General features: G+C 48.8%; 2 protein-coding genes across 2 annotated transcripts; one reads left to right on the plus strand and one right to left on the minus strand.

The window, feature by feature from the left end:
* Window positions 1–2,303: 2,303 nt before the first annotated feature.
* LOC123047329 (trihelix transcription factor ASR3) lies at window positions 2,304–4,909 on the plus strand. The gene is made up of 2 exons (XM_044470848.1): window positions 2,304–3,491; window positions 4,290–4,909. Exons 1-2 carry the CDS (start codon window positions 2,627–2,629, stop codon window positions 4,661–4,663), a joined length of 1,239 nt encoding a protein of 412 aa, XP_044326783.1. The 5' UTR covers window positions 2,304–2,626; the 3' UTR covers window positions 4,664–4,909.
* Window positions 4,910–13,403: 8,494 nt separating this feature from the next.
* On the minus strand, window positions 13,404–19,242 carry LOC123047330 (plant UBX domain-containing protein 7). The gene is made up of 10 exons (XM_044470849.1): window positions 19,023–19,242; window positions 18,761–18,909; window positions 18,521–18,646; window positions 16,984–17,143; window positions 16,459–16,536; window positions 16,290–16,358; window positions 15,528–15,671; window positions 15,274–15,376; window positions 13,967–14,235; window positions 13,404–13,875 (listed from the first exon to the last, which is right to left on the minus strand). The coding sequence occupies exons 1-10, from the start codon at window positions 19,125–19,127 to the stop codon at window positions 13,708–13,710; spliced, it is 1,371 nt and encodes a 456-aa protein (XP_044326784.1). The 5' UTR covers window positions 19,128–19,242; the 3' UTR covers window positions 13,404–13,707.

The following is a 19,242-nucleotide window of genomic DNA, read 5'->3' on the forward strand; positions in this document are numbered from 1 at the left end:
ACAACATCTTGAATGCGGCTTGCTTCGCCTTCCATGCCTTGCCGTACTTCACCTTGTAATGAAATATGGCTTTCACAAGGTCAATGACACTCTTGATGCTCATTGTTGGAAGTGTGGATATTTGGTTGGAAAACCTATAAGCGATGAACTCGGACGTGAGTTGTCTGTGTTGTTGGTACACAAGCTTGCCATCCGCATTCTTGTGTCAACACATGTGACTTGGTACACAACTCACTATGCGCCAAGTGGGACCTCCTTTCCATGACCTTGCACGCACAATCCATGGACATCTTGGCACTTCACATTTAACCGTGTAACGCACATTGACGTCCGAGTTGGCCACTCTATGTGGACAATAATGCGTAACCGAGTAGTTGTCGAGCCACATCTTCAATTCCAAGAAGGATTCAAACTCACAACCGGGATATATCCCGTTCTTGCCATCTTCCAAATCACGATGAGAACTTGGCCTAGCTCCAAGAGATATACATCTGCCACCATCTACAACAGCTTCATCTGCGAGACTAAGATCCTTGAACAATGGTGTCTTGTGATCCCGCCCGAATATCTTCTGAAATGCTTGGGCCTCCTTGGGCGTGAACCCCTCCTCATCAACCTCTTCATCGGGACCATAGTCATCGGAGTCTGATGCATATGCACAGGAAAAAGGAATGGATTGGTCCATTGTCTCTTGCACATGATATTGCTCGAGATCACCCACATTGTTGTCATGGAGATCAACTTCGTTGTCATGCTCCTCGTACTCATAATTGTCCTCTTCAAAAGCTTCGTTTTGGTTGTTTGAAACCGGGATCAATGTTGGCCAAACTTGTTGTGTCAAATGAGGTTCACTAACTTAGATCTTGGTTCACGGGTTGGGGAGTACTAGCAACCAACGGGGAGGGGTTCCGGTTCAAGTCCAAATGCAAACTAGACTCAACCTTCTTGGAGGCAAATAACTCAAGAGCCTTGTCTACAGATTCCGCAACCGTCTCCTTGTATGCAACCCAACGTTGCTCGGAGTTCACACGCATTGTCTTCCAACGAATGTGCATTCCAAAACCAACATTATGCCTTCCCTCGAACTCAACAACGTCACTTGGGTCCATCCAATTCAAATCCTTCATCACTTGTTCCAAGATATTCGCATAGCAGGACTACTCTCAAACACCATGTCAAGCTCATCCGGGTCCGGCTCAACATTGCCTTTCAAAAAGGCCTCTTTATCCACATGATGAACATAAACACATGTTCTTCCCATCCCTACAATAATCAAAAACACACATATATATGAAACAATAAGCCCTAACATATATATGAAACAATAACCCTAGCATATATATGAAACAATAACCCTAACCCCCACTTAACAATAATCACAACCCTAACCATAGCATACCCTAACAACAACATAAAACACACATAGCCCTAACCCTAGCATAGTATGAAGCCTAACCATACCAAATTAGCAAAGAAACATAACATGATTCAACACAAATTTCCAAATCCAAGCCAAAACTAGGGTTTCCCCAAACTAGCAAGATTTAAGCAAATGTGACAATTCGTATGGATGAAAAAGAGGGGATCAGAGGAGATTACATTAGGGGAAGGGGGGTTGGCTTCGAAATCCACGGTCAAATACTCTGGATGTGCAAGATTTGAGAAGGGGAGAGGGGGAGAGAGGAGGGGCGCAAGGCTCAGGGTTTGGGTGGGGTGGGGTGCGGGGTGGGGGTGGGTGGGGTGAGAGGGTGGGGCCAGCCTAAGTGACAAACAGACTGTGCAGCGCCCTATGCTTCAGGCGCTGCACAGCTGGATGTGGGGGCGCCCCTGACCCCGGACTGCCACGCTGGCCGGGCATGCGGCGCCTAAGTCAAAGGCGCTGCATAGTGCAGTGCAGCGCCCGGCTATCGGGCGCCACACAAAATGGTCAGCATGTGAAATTTTTTAAGAGCAGTTCAGATCGTGAAATTGATTTCGTCTACGGGTCAAATATGTTTTTTTTTCGCTCCCTCGCTCACACACAAACATGGGGCCCCGCCACCTGTAACGCCACTGCCACATCCTTTCGGGCTCCGGGTCATTCCTAACTTCCGTTTAGAGGCTTTGTACAAAATCGACCGATCCAAACTACAATTTCAGTCACCTGATCGATAACAAAAACACAAGGAAGATGGGGAAAATGAGAGACGAGAAAGCGGTCAAGAAGGTACACGGGCGTCAGTGAGTGTGCGAATAGTAAGCGAGGCTCTGGCACAGATCCTGATCGCCTCACATGAGGGGAGAGGCGAGGAAATGCGTTCAGTTCCCACATGCCAAACCCTGCCACTGCCACCACCCTCCTCTCCCATCTCCACCCAGCACCCAGCCGCACGCACAAAACGCCCTCCGTTCGCGTACCACGCCCAACGCCGCGCGAAACCACGGCGGAAACGTTCGCTGGGAAACGGCGGGGAGGCGTGGGGGAGACGAGACGAGAGCGAGACCCCGTACCGTACCGCGCACCAAACGCCGTGCCCATGTAAATACCACACCGCAACGCACCCACCCACCGCACCGCGTCCCGATGCCCCAGCCCGCCAGCCCAGCCTGCTGCTAGTGCGGCCGCTAGCTCTGTAGTTAGCTCGCCATGTCGGCGTCGTCGGACCCCTCGCCGTCCTCCTCCTCGGCCGCGGCGGCGGCGTCGGCGTCCCCGCTCGCCGCCTACCACGCGCACCCGCACCACCCCCACCCCCACCACCTGCACCTCTCCACGCCGCCGCACGCGTACCCGCCCGCGGCGCCGCCCCCTTCCCCGGCGTCCGCGCCCAGGGACTACCGCAAGGGCAACTGGACGCTGCACGAGACGCTCATCCTCATCACCGCCAAGCGCCTCGACGACGACCGCCGGGCGGGCGGGGGCGCGGGCGGCGTGGCCATGGCGGGCCCGTCCTCGCCGCCCACGCCGCGCTCGGCCGAGCAGCGGTGGAAGTGGGTCGAGAACTACTGCTGGATCAACGGCTGCCTCCGCAGCCAGAACCAGTGCAACGACAAGTGGGACAACCTCCTCCGCGACTACAAGAAGGTCCGCGACTACGAGACCCGCCGTGCCTCCATCGCCGCCGCCCCTCCCGTCGACGCCGCCCCGTCAGCGCAGCCGCAGCCGCAGACGCCGCTCCCGTCCTACTGGACCATGGAGCGGCACGACCGCAAGGAGCGCAACCTGCCAACCAACCTCGCCCCGGAGGTCTACGACGCGCTGCTCGACGTTCTCTCCCGTCGCGCGGCACGCCGGGGCGGCGCCGCGATCGCGCCCGCGGCTCCAGCCCCGCTCGCCCTGCCGCCTCCACCCCCTCCCCCACCACCGCCACCCTCGCCGCCGAAGCCTCTCCTCAATCAGCAGCAGCAGCAGCAACAGCAGAAGCAGCACCGTCTTCACCCTCAGCCTCCGCCACTTCTCCAGCTCCCGGCGCCCGTGGCACAGCCGTCGGTGCCGTCGGCGACGTCCGTTTCCGGTAATGCTCGGCGCGCGCCCGTTCCTACTTAACCCAAGCATCCGTTACTAGCTTAATCTATCCATGCATTGTTTAGTAATGTTCTTCAACTGACACGCGGGCCCACGCGTTATGATTGGGCTGGCAGATACTTAATCTAGGAGTACTTGCATTGAGGGCTGGCGTAATTATTTACCTCATGCGTTCCGCCGAGGCGTCACGTGATCGCTTTTTAACCTTTTTACTGTGGGTTATTCCCCCTCCCTCCCGGCTGGCCGGTGGCACCGTGGTAGCGGTAATAATGTTGGGTCGCCGTGCCTGCTGGAGTAAAGCTGCATGCAGTCCACGCACGGGAGTAAAGTTGGCCCAGAATCCAGCTATTTTCAGGGGTTTAGCTTCAAGAAATATTATACTTTGACACGTAACAGTACAGGAGTAGTATTGTATTGTAATGCTCGGTGCCTCTGGCATCTACCAGACTACCACTATAGCTATAGTTAGATAGGCCTGAGATGCTGCTGCTAGTGTATCATCTTTGCATGCAAACACTTTAAAAAGCCTGGGAGAAATCCATTCGGCGAAAGCCTGAATCCTTGGAGCAACTGACGAGCTCGCAAGCATGCATGCGAGAAAGAAAGCACCTTTCCCGCCTTCCGTTTCCAATCTTCTTCTCTTCACTTCTCGTGTGCACTTTTGTTCTTGGTTTGCTTTGCTTTGCTTCTGTCCAGTACAAGTGCTAGTGTGCGTGCAGTGTACATTGATTCAAGAAGCTAAACTAATTGTTGTGTGATGATCTTCTTGACAACCTTTGGTGTGTAGCCGAGGAGGAGATGACGGGGTCGTCGGAGTCCGGGTCGGACGGCCTGGACCTGGGCGGGATGTCGGGAGGCGTCGGCGGGAACGGCGACGAGCCGGAGGCGAAGCGGCGGCGGCGGGCGGAGCGGCTGGGGTCGAGCGTGGTGCGGAGCGCGACGGTGCTGGCGCGCACGCTGGTGGCGTGCGAGGACCGGCGGGAGCGGCGGCACCGGGAGGTGCTGGAGCTGGAGGAGCGCCGGCTGCGGCTGGAGGCGGAGCGCAACGAGGTCAGACGGCAGGGCTTCGCGGGCCTCGTGGCCGCCGTCAACGGCCTCTCCGGCGCCATCCACGCCCTCGTCTCCGACCACCACGGCCGCAGCGGCGACTCCTCCAGGTGATCATCAGCCAGCAGTTACTTTTTGCACCATGAAGCCTGCAGAGCAAGCGAGCAAACGCATGGAAAGATATGACACCGTTGGCACCAAGATTTGGAACGGGGTTGATGGATTCTCCGGGTCAAGGGACCGGGATGTAATTAAGGGCAATTGTTGGGAGGCTGTGATTGAGCTGTAGTGATGACTTAGCTAGAATTTCATTTGGTCCGTAACGGTATATTATGATCGAGCCAAGCCGTTGCATGTCCATGTCGCTGTGCACAGTGGCTGTGATGTTGGCGTTGCTGGGGTTTTCTTCGGGTCTGTCGGTCGTGGACCGTGATGATTAGCAGCCTAGCAAGGTCGCTGCATGCTGTCACGTGATCACCGGCAGTAGGGCCCACATGTATCTCTCCCTCCCTCTCTATAGATCAAGTGCGTTAAGCTTTTGGACGGAATGCCGCTTTTGCCCTCGTTGCATGCATGCACGCATGATCCTATCATGCCTGCATGTCACCTACGCAACCTACTTGTGGCGTTGTATCGGATCGGGTCGTACTACGTACATCGGTACATGTATGATTGTTCAACGACGAGTGTACTCAATGCAATCACCTGCCTACCTACGCCCGTCCCGTGGACTTGACTCGTGTGCCTAACGTGCCGTACGTACACGTATCTTGTGCCCACGCTCCGCTGTCGTCGATCTCTCCCCGTAAAGGCAGCTACCATACTGATCATGGATCGTGCAACATATCTTGCGAATTAAGTAATCTGCGACACGCTGATGAACTTTACAGATGATATGAAGAAGACAAGCACAATGTACAATACGTTTACATATGAGCTACTCTAACTGATAACTATCTACAGGCGGCCGGAAGATCAGCTCAACTGGTTATTGTGGGTGGGTGTCTGGGTGAGGCTAAATTTTGTGTTTTGACCCTTTTCTGAAACCTATTCAAGATCTGACCCTAGTCTGAAGAAATTTCGAGATCTGACCCATTTGCTACCGTCAGAGTTCATGGCGGTAGGGTCTAACAGCCTACCGCCAGGGATTTTGGCGGTAGGAAACATCGCTACCGCCAAACGGGCTGGCGATAGCCTGCACAACCCTACCGCCAAGGTGCTTGGCGGTAGGCACGAGCACACACTGTGTTCAATACTTAGGAGGTTTTTGGCGGTAGGGCATGCAACCATACCGCCAAAGTCCTTGGTGGTAGGCTGTTATACCCTACCGTCATGGTCCCTGGCGGTAGCAAAAGGGTCAGATCTCAAAAATATTTCAGACTAGGGTCAGATCTCGAATAGGTTTGGGAAAAGGGTCAAAACACGAGATTTAGTCTCTGGGTGAGGTTAAACTTCAAGCTAGCTGACCTACGTAGCTTTTTTTTAGGTGAGCTGACCTACATAGCTTGGGCCCTGAATTAGCAGAGCCCGACATGACAATGCCAAGCCTGAGCCCTGCCTTCGGCCCAAGATAAAACGTTGAATTGGAATTCAAAAACAAGGTGAACACTTTTTAATTGATAATCAAATATTGACTCTTTCCTTATTTCTGAGGTGGCAGATCTGAGTAATATTGGATGTTGGACCGCTGAGAAGATTCTGACACATGTACCACTGAGAAGATTCCCACTGGTCATAAGCACCATACATAATATGCACAAATCTCAAAACTAAGAGACTTCTTATTTGTTCTAGACTCTTTCATATTTCAATCATCTAATTTTTCTCTACTAAAAGATCCCTCTTTTAAAAATGTATTGCTCCCTCCGATCCATATTACTTGTCGCTCAAACTGATGTATCTAACACTGAAATACATGTAGATACATCTGTTTGAGCGGCAAGCAATATGGGTCGGAGTAGTATGACGATGCACAGTATGCACAGAAATACAAACACTTCTCATTTGTTCTACGAATCTTTCATACCTTAACTTAAAAGTAGGTTTAACAATAAGGACTGTGAGAGCAAGGAAAATGGAAGGAGGAGTAGTAGGGCTGAGAGGGAGGGGGGGCATGGTAGGTGCGATCTTGATGCTAGTAAGGTCGATGGCGATCGATGACCATTGGAGCCAACAAGTAGTTATCACCTTTAGGCTTAAAAGTAGGATTGGTCAGGGTGTAGTTGGATCTTGACTCGGCGTTAACAGCGATGGAACCAAGAAGTGGGTTGTAGAAAAGAAGTGTCAAAACCAATGAAGAGGAGGAATTGGGTGTTTACAGAGAAAGAGGTAGGCGGTAATTCATGGTGCGCAAAGGGTAGCCGGAGCACGCATTACCTTGTTGAACGAAGAACTACTTTCCTTGTGAAAATAAAATCAGAACATATATAATTAAGTCCCATGTCCTTATGAACTTGCATTTGAAAATGCCCAGTTTTGCATACACTATGGAACAAAATACAAGTTTGTTGTGTTTTGTAGAATTGATATTGTTTCTGTTAGTTTTTTTTTGGCCGAGACGCGGAGAAGTTTGTTTTTCAATGAAACTTTGGAAACATGTTAGAGACCTGAATATGTAGTTGCTTACCTGTTTGCGGGCTATTTTCACAATGCCGTCAACCATTTTCACCCCTATTGATATGATGAGCTATATTTTTTTTAACATGATAAATCACAGATCGCATATACGCTGACCCCCATAGTCGCACGCACTGACACCCACTCCCTGTGAGCTATCTGACATTGCAAGAAAGGTGAAGGACCTGAGGGCCAAGCTCCGGCGCTGATAAAGTCAGCGACGGAGGGACTCCGAAAGCGGCTTCGAGGCGTGTACGTGCATGCATGGATGGATCAAAAACAGCGAGGCGACGTGCGAAAGAAGGTACGTGCGTACTACTAAAAAGTGCTGGTACGATTAATAATGTTGCGGATTGCTAGTCTTGTCGTGTCGGTACGCTCTCTATATATGTGTGTGTGATGCGTTGGTCAAGGACGACATACGTACGCCAGCCGGGTCTGCATGTTTGGACCCCTCGGCGTGCATCGGCGGCATGCAGCGACCGACCGCCGACCCGACCCGACCCCATGCATGCGTCGCGGCGCCGGGAGTTTTAAGTGGTCTGGTTGGATGCATGAATGCATGCAGCCGGGGAGATCCAATTAAACGTGCTGCCGTAGTTGCCTGGGCCGGCCCGGCGGGAGCCCCACACGCGGGCACGCCGACGCCGGCAGGCCGGCGGTAGACACATGCGCGTGCATGGCGCATGCATTTCTAGCTAGTCTAGTTGCTGGATTGATTTGACAATAAAATGAGTAGGACGCTATTATATCTCTAATGTAGTAGAAGGACGAAGCAATCGAAGACATGTTTTAATCATTTTTCCAAATAACGGGCCTCCTCCTCTACATGTCTACGGGACACAAACGAGCGTACCTTGTACTCTGTACATCGTTTTTCCAGCGTCTCGTCGACGTACTTGACGGCCTTTCCGTGCCGTTCTCCCTCCCGGCGAAAAAGCGACGGGACGTCTCTAGCTAGTACGTCCGGCCAGCACAGGACGGTGGCGCGCACGCACGTACGGTGCTACGGCCGGGCGCCTGTGACGGCTGACGAGATTGCCCCTCGCTCGGCCGGTTGTGGGTGCGGCGCGGGAGATCCTGTGTGATGCTTCAATGGGGGCATGTACTGGATGTAGCGTGGCTCGGTGGCTGCCTGGATCGGACCCCTGTTTTGTCCGCTTCCGCGCGCACCCAGGAGCGAAACCCAGGACGGGCCGTGACTCCTTCTCCGGACCGTATAGGGGCAATTTCGTCTGAATTCTTTGGCGCTGCTCTGGTTGGCCGAGGGGTGAGTGCGACTGTTCAGCCAGGTTCAGGCTGCATGCGATGTCAAATGTTTAGCTTACTGTAGAAGATTACATGGAAACGTAACTAGCAGTAATCTCGGCTTTGTGGCTTGTTTTTACTGTTCAAGACAAAGCATGCAGCGCTGAAGGGGCCGGCATGTGGACCGCGGTTCGTTAAGATAGATGGTGCGGGAAGCATGCTTTGCTAGATTCAGCAAACCGCTTTGATTACCTGGTACGCATCAACCCAGACCACACTCAATCATTACCACTGTTCACGTACCCTTCTTGGTAGTACGTACTCCTTTGGAGGGAGGAGAGGATCCATCCCACGCTAGCAACCTTGGCCCATTATCAGATCGACAAAGCTAAAATCCTGCCGACTGTTGGTTTGCAACAGATCCGCACTATTCGGATGACGATCATTCTGAATCGTACGGTCGCGAGAGTACCTGGCGTCGTGCCCGCGCGCCGTGAAGATTCGCTTGCCTTTTATTCCATTTCTCACCGCCCGCAATTATTGGATCACATTAATCATCTTCGCGCTAATTAGTGGATCGGCTTAATTATCCTGATCTCCTTTAAATACGTCTCCTAATTTTATGCATGCAGATTTTAACAAGGATTATCCCAGTCTTCTCTTTAACTGCGCCTCCTAATTTTTTGCAGGCGTATTTAAATCATAATTTCGGTCAGGATTTTTAGGAAAGTAACTGTCATATTAATTTGGGCCTCCTAGTTATATGCATGCACATTTAAATTGTGATTTAACGCAAAAATACATGTGTACCGAGGGATTCGAACTCTGGTTGTTTGGTTTAAGCTGTAGCTAGCCAACCAATAAATCCACGATCTTTCTAGTGTTTGTGTTCAAGACAACTTGTATTTGATCTGTTGGTTTGAACTACTATTGAATTGCCAAACTGACAAACAACAAAATCGACCAGAATTTTTAGAGAAAAAAATTGACCGCTCAACGCTACAACACATATGAGATCTAAGCGAAGTTGAGTGAATCAGGATTTCGAATCTTTTACCCTCTTTCGCGCCAGAATCGTGAAAGAGAGGATGAGATGTGTTGTCTCACTCGAAGGCCTTATCATGCTAACTTCTATGTGATCATCGCATTGCAGACCATATAACTTACTTACAAACATCATGATAACTTTTGACCAATGGGAAAAAGTTATTGAAAACAAACTCTGGTAACTTCTTTGTCAATAGCATGATAATTTATGCACCGCAAATATGATAACTTATGTACAAACACCGCGATAATTTTTTTGAACATGAGAAAAAAGTTGTTCGCAAACACACTCCTGGATTCTATGTAAATAGCATGGTAATTTACGCATCATACACGTGATAACTTTCGTACAAATATTGCGGTAACTATTTCCCGAGGAAAAAGGTTGTTTGTAAAACATACCTCTAATAACTTACGTGTAAAAATCATGATAACATACACAACCAGAGCTGATAACTAACATTTAGACAATGTGGTAACTTTTCGACTTCGAATAAAACTTCTTAAAAAGCATACCCCGTAACTTCTGCACAAGTAGAATGATAATATGTACATCTCAGAGATGATGACTTACGTACAACACCCCAGTAACTTTGACCAGGGGATTTTTTTAATATGGCGTGGGACAAAAAAAAAGACTCCCGGTAACTTCTCATGGTAATATACGCATCACAGAGTAGATAACTAACGTAGAAACACCGCGGTAATTTTTTTGACCCTGAAAAAAAAGTTGTTGAAAAACATACCCCGATAACTTCTGTAAATAACATGGTAATATACGCACAATAGAGGTGATAACTCGCTTACAAGCACCACAATAACTTTTGACTAAAGTTTTTTTAATGTAAAGCAAATAATTTTGTGTAAATAACATGATAATATTCGACCGCATATCTGATAACTTCCGTACAAACATCATAATAACCTTGGACAGGGCAAAAAAGTTGAAAAGCATACACTCGATATTTTTTGCGTAATTAACATGATATTTTACGCACAATAAACCTTATCATAGGTGGCCAACGAGCCGTCTCTGGCACTGCAAGGCCCGACACACGCCTAAACGGGCATGGCCCGGCACCACCCATAAAAATTTGTTTTATAAGAGATGGCACCGATGCTAGACTATAGTGTTACAAACACGATAATTTAATTACAAATACCATGACAAATTTTGACCCGGACAAAAAAAAGTTGAAATATACCCTGATAACTTCAATGCAAACATCATGATAATTTACATATTGTAGACGTGATAGTTACGTTGCCCAAACGTGATAACTTTTGACCTGAAAAAAAATGTCGTCGAAACATACCAACATGGGATCTAGTTTCGAAGATCTCGTCGAGACAATTTTTTTATGTGAAGATGGAATTTGAATTGGAGCGATGCTTTGAGCTACAAAACATTTTAAAGTTTGAAACAGAAAGAATCTTTTGCTGACATCATCTTTTTTGTCTCCTAATTTGTATGCATGCATGAAATCCAAGTGAGCACGCTTGCATGCTATTCCTCCGTCGTAAACACGTTAGCTAGTTTTTTTGAGTAACCATGATTAGCTAGTATAAAAAGTAGAATTAGGTGAGTGATTAGTTGGAAAAGGAAAAAACAATCGTTCGGATCTATTACTATCTTCCGGACGTCTGGAAGTTAGTCATGTCCTTATCAGATTGGGTATTCTGCTCCTGCAAATAAAAAAAATTGCTACTATCTGTTAACTAAACGATTTCGCAACCCCAACGGTTTCAAATAGCCCATGCAACGCTTACAACAGGCCAACGCAATCAATCATTGCTTTGCTACCCCTCCTCCTCCCGCGTGGACTGCTAGCAAATGATGGATGAATTTCGCATCCTAATATTTTTTTTACTGGTAACAGTAGTGCTGCATGACGTTTGTACGGGGCACATCACGGCGTCGGGCATCTTTGCGGATGGAGGGACGCTGGCCGGCGGTAGTGGCCAACGTGCGTCCTTTTACGGTGTCAGAGCAGAACAGAAAAGGTCGCTGACAGGCTCAGCTGGGCTGGGCTGGCTGTCACGGCGCCCAGGGCCGTATAGTCAAAGCCCCCTTGACCGGAGATCCGCAGACGGTTGCCAGAGATGCCATTCGATTCGATTCCGTCGCCCTCCTCCCCAAAATGCCCCTCCAACTCCGGTGATCACTCCTTCTCAAGTTCTCATTACAGAAAAAAAATCTCTTGATGTAGTACATGGGGTATGAATGACTGGACTGCCACTCTACCAGCAGGCCGCCCGTATGATACTGTAGGTGCACGGTACACGTACGCTGCTCGTGTCATCGACTCACTTGGCCATGAATGCATGTCACCTCCTGCCCGGCCGGTTGCCCCATGGTATGCATGCATGGCAGGGTTTGTAAACCGTATGGGAGAGAGCTTTGCGTTCACAAATTCATCTTTGGTAAAATGTGAGCGTCCAAGAGTGCATGCCATGCTGTAGAAGTTGATGGCATTGCCATCGTATCGTATGCCACACAACGTAGGCAAAGTACATCTGGCGCGGTGCCTAGAGGCTAGAGGGATGCTATGTGTGTGTGGTAGGCCCTACACGTGCGAGTACAAGTGAGCTTGGCATTGGATGCTAGCGAGGGTGGGAGGGAGAGCTCCACTCACAGGAGAAAAGGCACGCAGTGGATCCGGCCGGCGCATGCAAGGCTGTAAAAACGGGCGGGCACGACTCTCCACGCACGCACGCACTATACAACCTTTGCAGGTGCAGACAGTGGCAGGGAGGGAGGAGTCCGTTTCCGTTTATTCATGCTCAGGCTCAGCGGACGGCACTGGGTAGATCGGACAAGGGCCGAAACAGCGCGTCATGCTTCCAAAGCGCAGGCGTAACAGTGGCGGCAGTACGTTGAATGAGGTCCGTAACAGTAGTGGCTCGAGGACCCAGACAAGTGCGTGATCGATGGATGGATGGATTGACGCAAGCCCATGGCCCGGGCCCCTACATGCATGGCTAGCCCCGCCGGCTGCATGCACGCTGGATGCATCAGCGTCGCCCTGTTTACTTCATGAGGACTGCTACACACACGATGGATTGTGGCCGATCTGTGGACGACAAGCTATAGCAGCCATCGATCAGTTGAGTTCACGTGGGCCGCAGCCATCGATCATCAGGTCGTCTGAGAATTGTCCAGCGCATTGTCGTCTGCATAGTGATTTCGTTACTTCATCTCAGATGAGAGTGCCTCGTTTTTCTCCAAAAAAAAAAAGAGAAAATCTCAGGATGAGAATGAGGAAGAGATCGTTAGGCAAGTTACGGACGGATGAGCATGGCGTCGCAGGCAGCTAGCGAACTAGCTAGTGGCGCGTCGGTCGGATCGGAGATGGACCGGTCGATCGATGCCGCCCCCGAGCATGTATAAATGCGGCCGGCCCAAACCAACCCGATCTCTCTCTCTCTCTCGGCTGAGCTCGAGAGAGAGGGACAGAGGCCACAGCTGCAATAATTCGCGTGGCAGAGCGGGAGAGGGTGGGGGTTGCAAGCGAGTGAGTGGCGGGGCGACACCGGCCAATGCAACAGCAGGCCCGTCAGGCAGAGCCAGCGCATCAGGAGCGCAGCGCAGGGCATGCAAATCATAAGCCCCACCCCCGCTCTGCTGCCGGTCAAAGCGCTGCCGCTACCCGGTCAAAACACCGCCGTTCTCCAATCAGCTCAGCCAGGCCACCACATGCGAGTGAGCGACACGGTCCGCGCACAGGCACGCGTCCGGTCCGACAGCGGTACCGCCTCCGCCATTAACCGCCGTGGTGGGATCGATAATTGACGGAGGCAAAGCACGTCTGATCGATCCCATCACCAGTTCACCACCGTCATCTGCACGAAGTTCCTTTTTCCAGTCACGTCCGGGTTAGTTTTAGCTCTGAGAAAAGCAGCAGATTGTTTGACAGTATAACAAGGAGAGAGGATCAGCCAGTAAAAACCACTAGCACTCGGTACTAGCACGAGTCGCTATGAATAATATGTGCATCAAGTCGAACAAGTTAAAGTCCTACTACAGGGAGGAGGGGGGTCTATAAACAAAACATGACCGACACGACACGACGACGAAGAAACATTTTTCACACTTGAGCTGCAAGCCTACCAAGTCTACGACCACAGGGAGTGAAAAAAAAGAGGCGATAAGTTAAATTAAAATCCTCGCGAAAAGGAACTAAACATACGAAGCCCACCAAGGAATGGCACGATTTGCAAGATGATGGGGCCTTGTTAACATGGGCCTAGTCCCACAAGAGGTTGATCATGGAGTTGGCCAGCCCGGCCTCCTTGAAGGTCTGCTCGCTCCCGTACTGCAGCTTGTTGATGGCCGCGCCCGGGATGGGCTGCCCGAAGTGGAAGGCCCGCTTCTCGCCTTCCTCCACCTGAGAGGAGCAGAACGACCACAGCAGCTGCGCACACAGAGAGAAGAAAGCATCAGGTTACCATCAGAGAGACAAACTTCGATACTGAAGGTGAGGAAACTGATTTCAGCTGTGTGACCTTGATTGGGTCTGTGTGGAGGAAATTCCTCTGGATCCTCCGGCCGTCGGGCAGCCGGACGGCGACCCTGCAGAGAAGGTCCCTGCTCACTTTCGGCTCTTCGGGTAGAGGGGGATACTCGATCTTCACGCTCAAACTCGGCTCCGTCTCTTCCACGGGGTTAGGCTTCTCATCAGCGGCATCCGATCCCCCGGCTCCTTTGTTCTCCTCCAAGGAAGCCGCCACCGCCCGTGCTAGTTCTTCATCTTCACTCTCTACAGCTGTTTTACCTGAAGGAGGAAGGTCGTGAGGTAACCGCAAAATGGCAAGGTGACATGCGTATTGCAGGCATCCAGATGCTTACAGAAAGGATAAAAAGGGAAAGAGGCACACTAGCTGTGCCTGACATAAATAACAACTCGTTTGTTTCAAAAAAGAATGAAGAACGACTCAATATGATTACAGGAATTTGTTTCCTGTGATATAAGTATGTACATCAACAATCATAACAACTGCAGAGATTCATCCATTTGTTTCTGTTATGGCCCTATGTGTTGGTGCTACCTAATATTTGTTACACATGTCGCTCTTACAAACTAATCTGGGTCAGTGCTGACCAGAAGCAAAAATCGATATAGCCTAAAATCGACAATGACATCCATCCAGGCATGTCTTTACTTCCAATTACAAACAACAGGGGTATCATTGTTGACATATAAAAAAAACTTTTCTTAGAATAATACCTGAGAATCCAAGACTCAAAAACATATTACTGCACCATCAAACTAGCAGTGGCTTTTAATTCAGGAAATTAAATTAAAAGAATTCCAATGGGAGGCTCTCAGAGGCTGGATGATACAAAGGTGAGGAACCAAAGACCAGCTCATTTGGTGAAAGCATCAACGGTACAATGAAAACACACCACACCAAGAGCTAGAGGGCACCTCACATGTCCCGTGTGCTAATTTTTAAGAATTGGACATCTATCCAAAAGATTTGAAATTATGGTATTTTGGAAGCCATGTATCTAACAGATGAGATATGTCATGCAAATACTACCCACCTTTTTTTTCCCTTCTATTTCATCCGAAAGTTAACACTTAAAATATACTCCTTCCGTCCCATAATATAAGATGTTTTTTGACACTACACTAGTATCAAAAAACATCTTACATTATGGGACGGAGGGAGTAGAAACCAATAACATGGATCCAGAAAATGTAAAGAGTGAACAGAGCGGAAGCAGGATGTTACAAAAAATGTGACTTTTCTGGATAATATAGTCAACACTGCCAGTATGGAACTAGCTAAATCCACATAAATAATACCTTGCCTAACCATAGAGGTTTCCTGGTCAACTTTTCTTGGGCGTTTTTGAGGTTGAGCAGCATGGTGCTCCTTTGGACCTTTCTCCAGGTAAGGCATCAGATCCTGTGTACAGTGAACATGCAGAAAATAGTAAGGGGTGCTCGTGTCATAACAGTATATCCACCTAGTATTTGAGCATCCGCATATTGTAGAGGCTACTGCCAGTCTACCACTGCAGAGCAACGCGAGATGGAAGATAGGGCTGCGAAAATACCTCCAGCAAACTGTCCGGGTAAACCATTCCACTCCAACCACGCATTTTTTGTCCAGTGATGGGGTCAATTAGGAGAATGGCAGGAACAGAGACCAAATGGTAGTAGGTGCATACCTTCCTCCCCTCACCGGTATCTTGATAAACCTATGTTTAACACGATACAACATATCAACAAAAAACTGAGAAGTGCACAGCCACAGATATAGTTCCATCTAGGGGGAAAATTGAACCATATAATTAAAACTTTTTTTGTTGTCAGTATATTTTCTCCATAGTCCATATGTGTACATAGAGGTCAATTTAGAATACATGCAGTCAAACATTCTAGTGCTTTGATCACCGACACACAGAGAACACAACGAGTACTTCACATTTTCTACAAGAGTTGCATGAATCTTGAAGCACTTGACTGGTTAAGTTGGTGGACTTCAACTTTGCTTTGTTAGCAGTTGTGCAACCATAGAAGAGCGAAGCGCAGAACGGCAGAAGCACCCCAGTACAAATAATATTTATATGTACCAAACGGGAATGGTGTTAGATTTATCATCAAAGCACTGTCATCATGCCATGTCTTAACAATTTTCTTGCATATATAGTTACAAGAAACAACAGATGAAAATGTCTAATGTACTGTGTTGACGTCCCCAATAACATTTATCAAGGTACCGATGCAAGTGTGATTATAACACATGGTAGATGAAATACAAATTTAGAGGTTCAGATCCAAGCAGACATGGAAGGAGAATGCAAGGAGGACCCAACCTGCCAGAAAATCAAGTTTGACCTGATTGTTTGAGCCACCGCTTCATTTGCCCAAGTGTCTCGATTAAGCTTCAACAGAGAAAAGATCGACAGTCAAAACATTAACAAGGCATAAAATGAAGGATCAGCAGCATAAATTGGCATGAAATACAAAAATAAGACAGATTACCATGTGAGAGCTGAACTCTTCTGTTGACTGCAAATTGATCAAGAGCCACTTGTCTAGAGAAGAGGCCTCTAACTTTGCCTACATCGACGGGATTCATTTAGGGTAAAATAAAGAAATGAGCAATAGATAACTTTGAAGAACTAGCAAATTAATACAATTAAATCTACAAGTGCCAACTGAAAATTAGTTCAGGTGTCCATAAACAATGAATATGAGACAAAACTATCTCAAACATTTCAGCGGGTTTTATTTTTTCTTTGGTAATTAACCAAATTACTAGGTCAAACTAATTGTATAACAGTAAGGGTTCAATCAGGCAACGGAGGTAGCATTTGTATATTACATGTACTCTTCCATGATAACAGTTCATATGTCATTAATAGATCAAAACACATGATATGAAGCCCAAACAGTGTGTGGATGCGATGCAGTATTGCCGGCATAGTCAAAACATAACTGTGGCTGACACAGATAACATTGTCAAAGAGAGAATATAACAACACAATTATAGGACATGCAGCAGACCTTGTCAAATGGTCCATTGAACATCAAATCGAAAGGTGGGCGATATAAAGAAGCCAGATTATCACGAGAACTGGATGTGGCATTCTGTTCAGAATCCCAAGCAGATTGTCTTGCCTCCTCTTCAAAGTTACGAAATGCAACTGTCGCATTCGGCCGGGTCCTGAAAAGAAGTGACCAGAAGGTTACAAAATAATATTGCAGCGCAGTATTGAAGGCATCAGAAGTCAAAGACCCTAATATCTCACAAGTGTCTGGAAAAGCCACATACATTCGATACTTAAACCAACAGGTACTTTCTTAAAGCATGCCAGTCAGTACGACAAAACTCGCATCACATCATGAAGCACTCGCAAGCAGTGTTTTTCAATTAATTGCAGGACTAATTAAAGCAAACTATACGGAGAAATAAAACCCCATACCAATACTGTCATAAGCAGGTAACAAGCATAACTTCAGCTACAACATAAATTGAAATTTTGACATCAGTAAAGGTCCCCGCATTTAGAAAAAATACTTGTCACCAAGCTTCAAGAATCTTTGCATGTGTCTCTATTTGATTAGCAATAGAATTAAAACGAGGGCACAGTTGGTCAGTATCTGAGGCTCCATTCGGGTAATGCAGAATGCGGCAGATAACATAAGTATGAAAAGATTAGAGGGCGGTTGGTCAGTATTGGTTGCCAGCTGCTACGACACTCCTTTTGCTGCCGATTGTTTGAACTTTCCATTTGTTTTCCATTATGAACTGATGTTCTTGTTATGCAAATTAATGGAACCCAGCTCCCATTTGGGAGGCATATGGGAAAAAAAACTGACAATTAAATGGTCGGTCACAAACTACTGGAAAGAGATTTTTGTGTACAATACGGGAAAGTGGGAGATCTAGCTGCAAACTGTTGCTTCCAAATATTAGGATAGCTCCAAGAGCAATATTTGTATAACCAGAAAAAAAAGAGCAATATTTGTATGGATTCTACTAGTGCAACAAACATAAGGATAGCTCCAAGAGCAAAATTAGTATAGGCGTGTGGCATTCATTGACACCAATTGAAGACGTTCTTAGGACATTTGCAGGCAATTCTAATTTCAACCTTACCTTAAAAATCAACTTTTGGGGAAAAGAAAGATTAAAGTAAAGACAAATGGAAGCTTCAACTCCCTCAACCATGTTAAAAATCGTATCTTGGAATTGGAATCCAAGCACAAGCCCCACTATGAAGCATGTCCTGTCTGATCTAAGCACTTCAGCAAGTAATCCACCTTTAACTTCTAGTAAGGATTAAGGAGAGTGCTCTACCGAGTCATGGTCGGGACAATTTTGTACCACGAATACGGTCATGGTCGAGACAATTTTGTATCACGAATAAGGTCATGGTCGAGACAATTTTGTACCACGAATACAGCACATTTTCATGAACAATAGAGGAGCACATAGCAATTCCGATAATAAATCTGAAACTTGGCGGTGGCTACACATAAATAACAGGACAAGATGCTACCACACGAAGTCGCAAGCTAACGAAACGCCATTACTTACACAATCATCGGGGTGTCGCCGTAGAGAGTCTCGCGCCTCACAGGCAACGGCGCACGGACGTCGCCGTCGTCCCCCAGCCCCTGCAGCATCCCATCTTCAAGCGCGGCTGCCGGCGGCGGATGGAACCTACAACATCGCAGCACACGTAAGCACACTCGTACCAACTAAAAAGGAGCCTGGTCACGGCACGGCCAGAGCCAGAGCCGCGAAACCCTAGGAATGCCGCACCGGCTGACCAACCTGAACCCCTCCTCCACCTCGGCGGCGGCGGCGGCCGCCGCCAGCGCGGCCTCGGCGGCCGACTGGGCCGGCGGATGCGCCCCGGCGAGCGCGGCCTCCCCGTCGATGTAGAAGAGCTGCAGCGCCTCCTCGAGATGCCAGCTCGTCATCTGCGAAAGACATTTGCAGCGCCGCCGCCGGCGGATCGCGTGAGTCGGACGGGCTGGGCCGGGGGATCGAACCGATCGGGAGGAGGGGAGGGGAGGGGAGGGGGGGGACGGACCTGGAGGAACTGGGTGGCGGTGTGGGGCGTCTGGCCGGCGGCGATCTCGAGGAAGGAGGAGACGAGGGCGTCCTTCTCGGCGGGCGTCGGGGGAGCGCCGGCCATGGCGGGCGGCGAGGTGGCGGGCCCGCGCTGTCGCCCTGTGCTGTTTGTGTTTGGTCGGTAGGGTTGGCAGAGGGGGGTGGGGTGGGGTGGGGTGGGGTAGGAGTGGGAACGAAGC

The sequence above is a fragment of the Triticum aestivum genome, chromosome 2B, assembly GCF_018294505.1.
Source record: "Triticum aestivum cultivar Chinese Spring chromosome 2B, IWGSC CS RefSeq v2.1, whole genome shotgun sequence".
NCBI classification, from domain to species: Eukaryota; Viridiplantae; Streptophyta; class Magnoliopsida; order Poales; family Poaceae; genus Triticum; species Triticum aestivum.

Excerpts from the sequence above, each read along its gene's own strand:
- LOC123047329 (XM_044470848.1), top strand. The coding sequence starts at position 2,627 with ATGTCGGCGTCGTCGGACCCCTCGCCGTCCTCCTCCTCGGCCGCGGCG. Across the intron at positions 3,492-4,289 it reads GTCGGCGACGTCCGTTTCCG|CCGAGGAGGAGATGACGGGG; the intron begins GTAATGCTCGGC and ends TTTGGTGTGTAG.
- LOC123047330 (XM_044470849.1), bottom strand. The coding sequence starts at position 19,127 with ATGGCCGGCGCTCCCCCGACGCCCGCCGAGAAGGACGCCCTCGTCTCC. Across the intron at positions 18,910-19,022 it reads CCGCCACCCAGTTCCTCCAG|ATGACGAGCTGGCATCTCGA; the intron begins GTCCGTCCCCCC and ends TGTCTTTCGCAG. Across the intron at positions 15,377-15,527 it reads ACCCGGACAGTTTGCTGGAG|GATCTGATGCCTTACCTGGA; the intron begins GTATTTTCGCAG and ends CACTGTACACAG.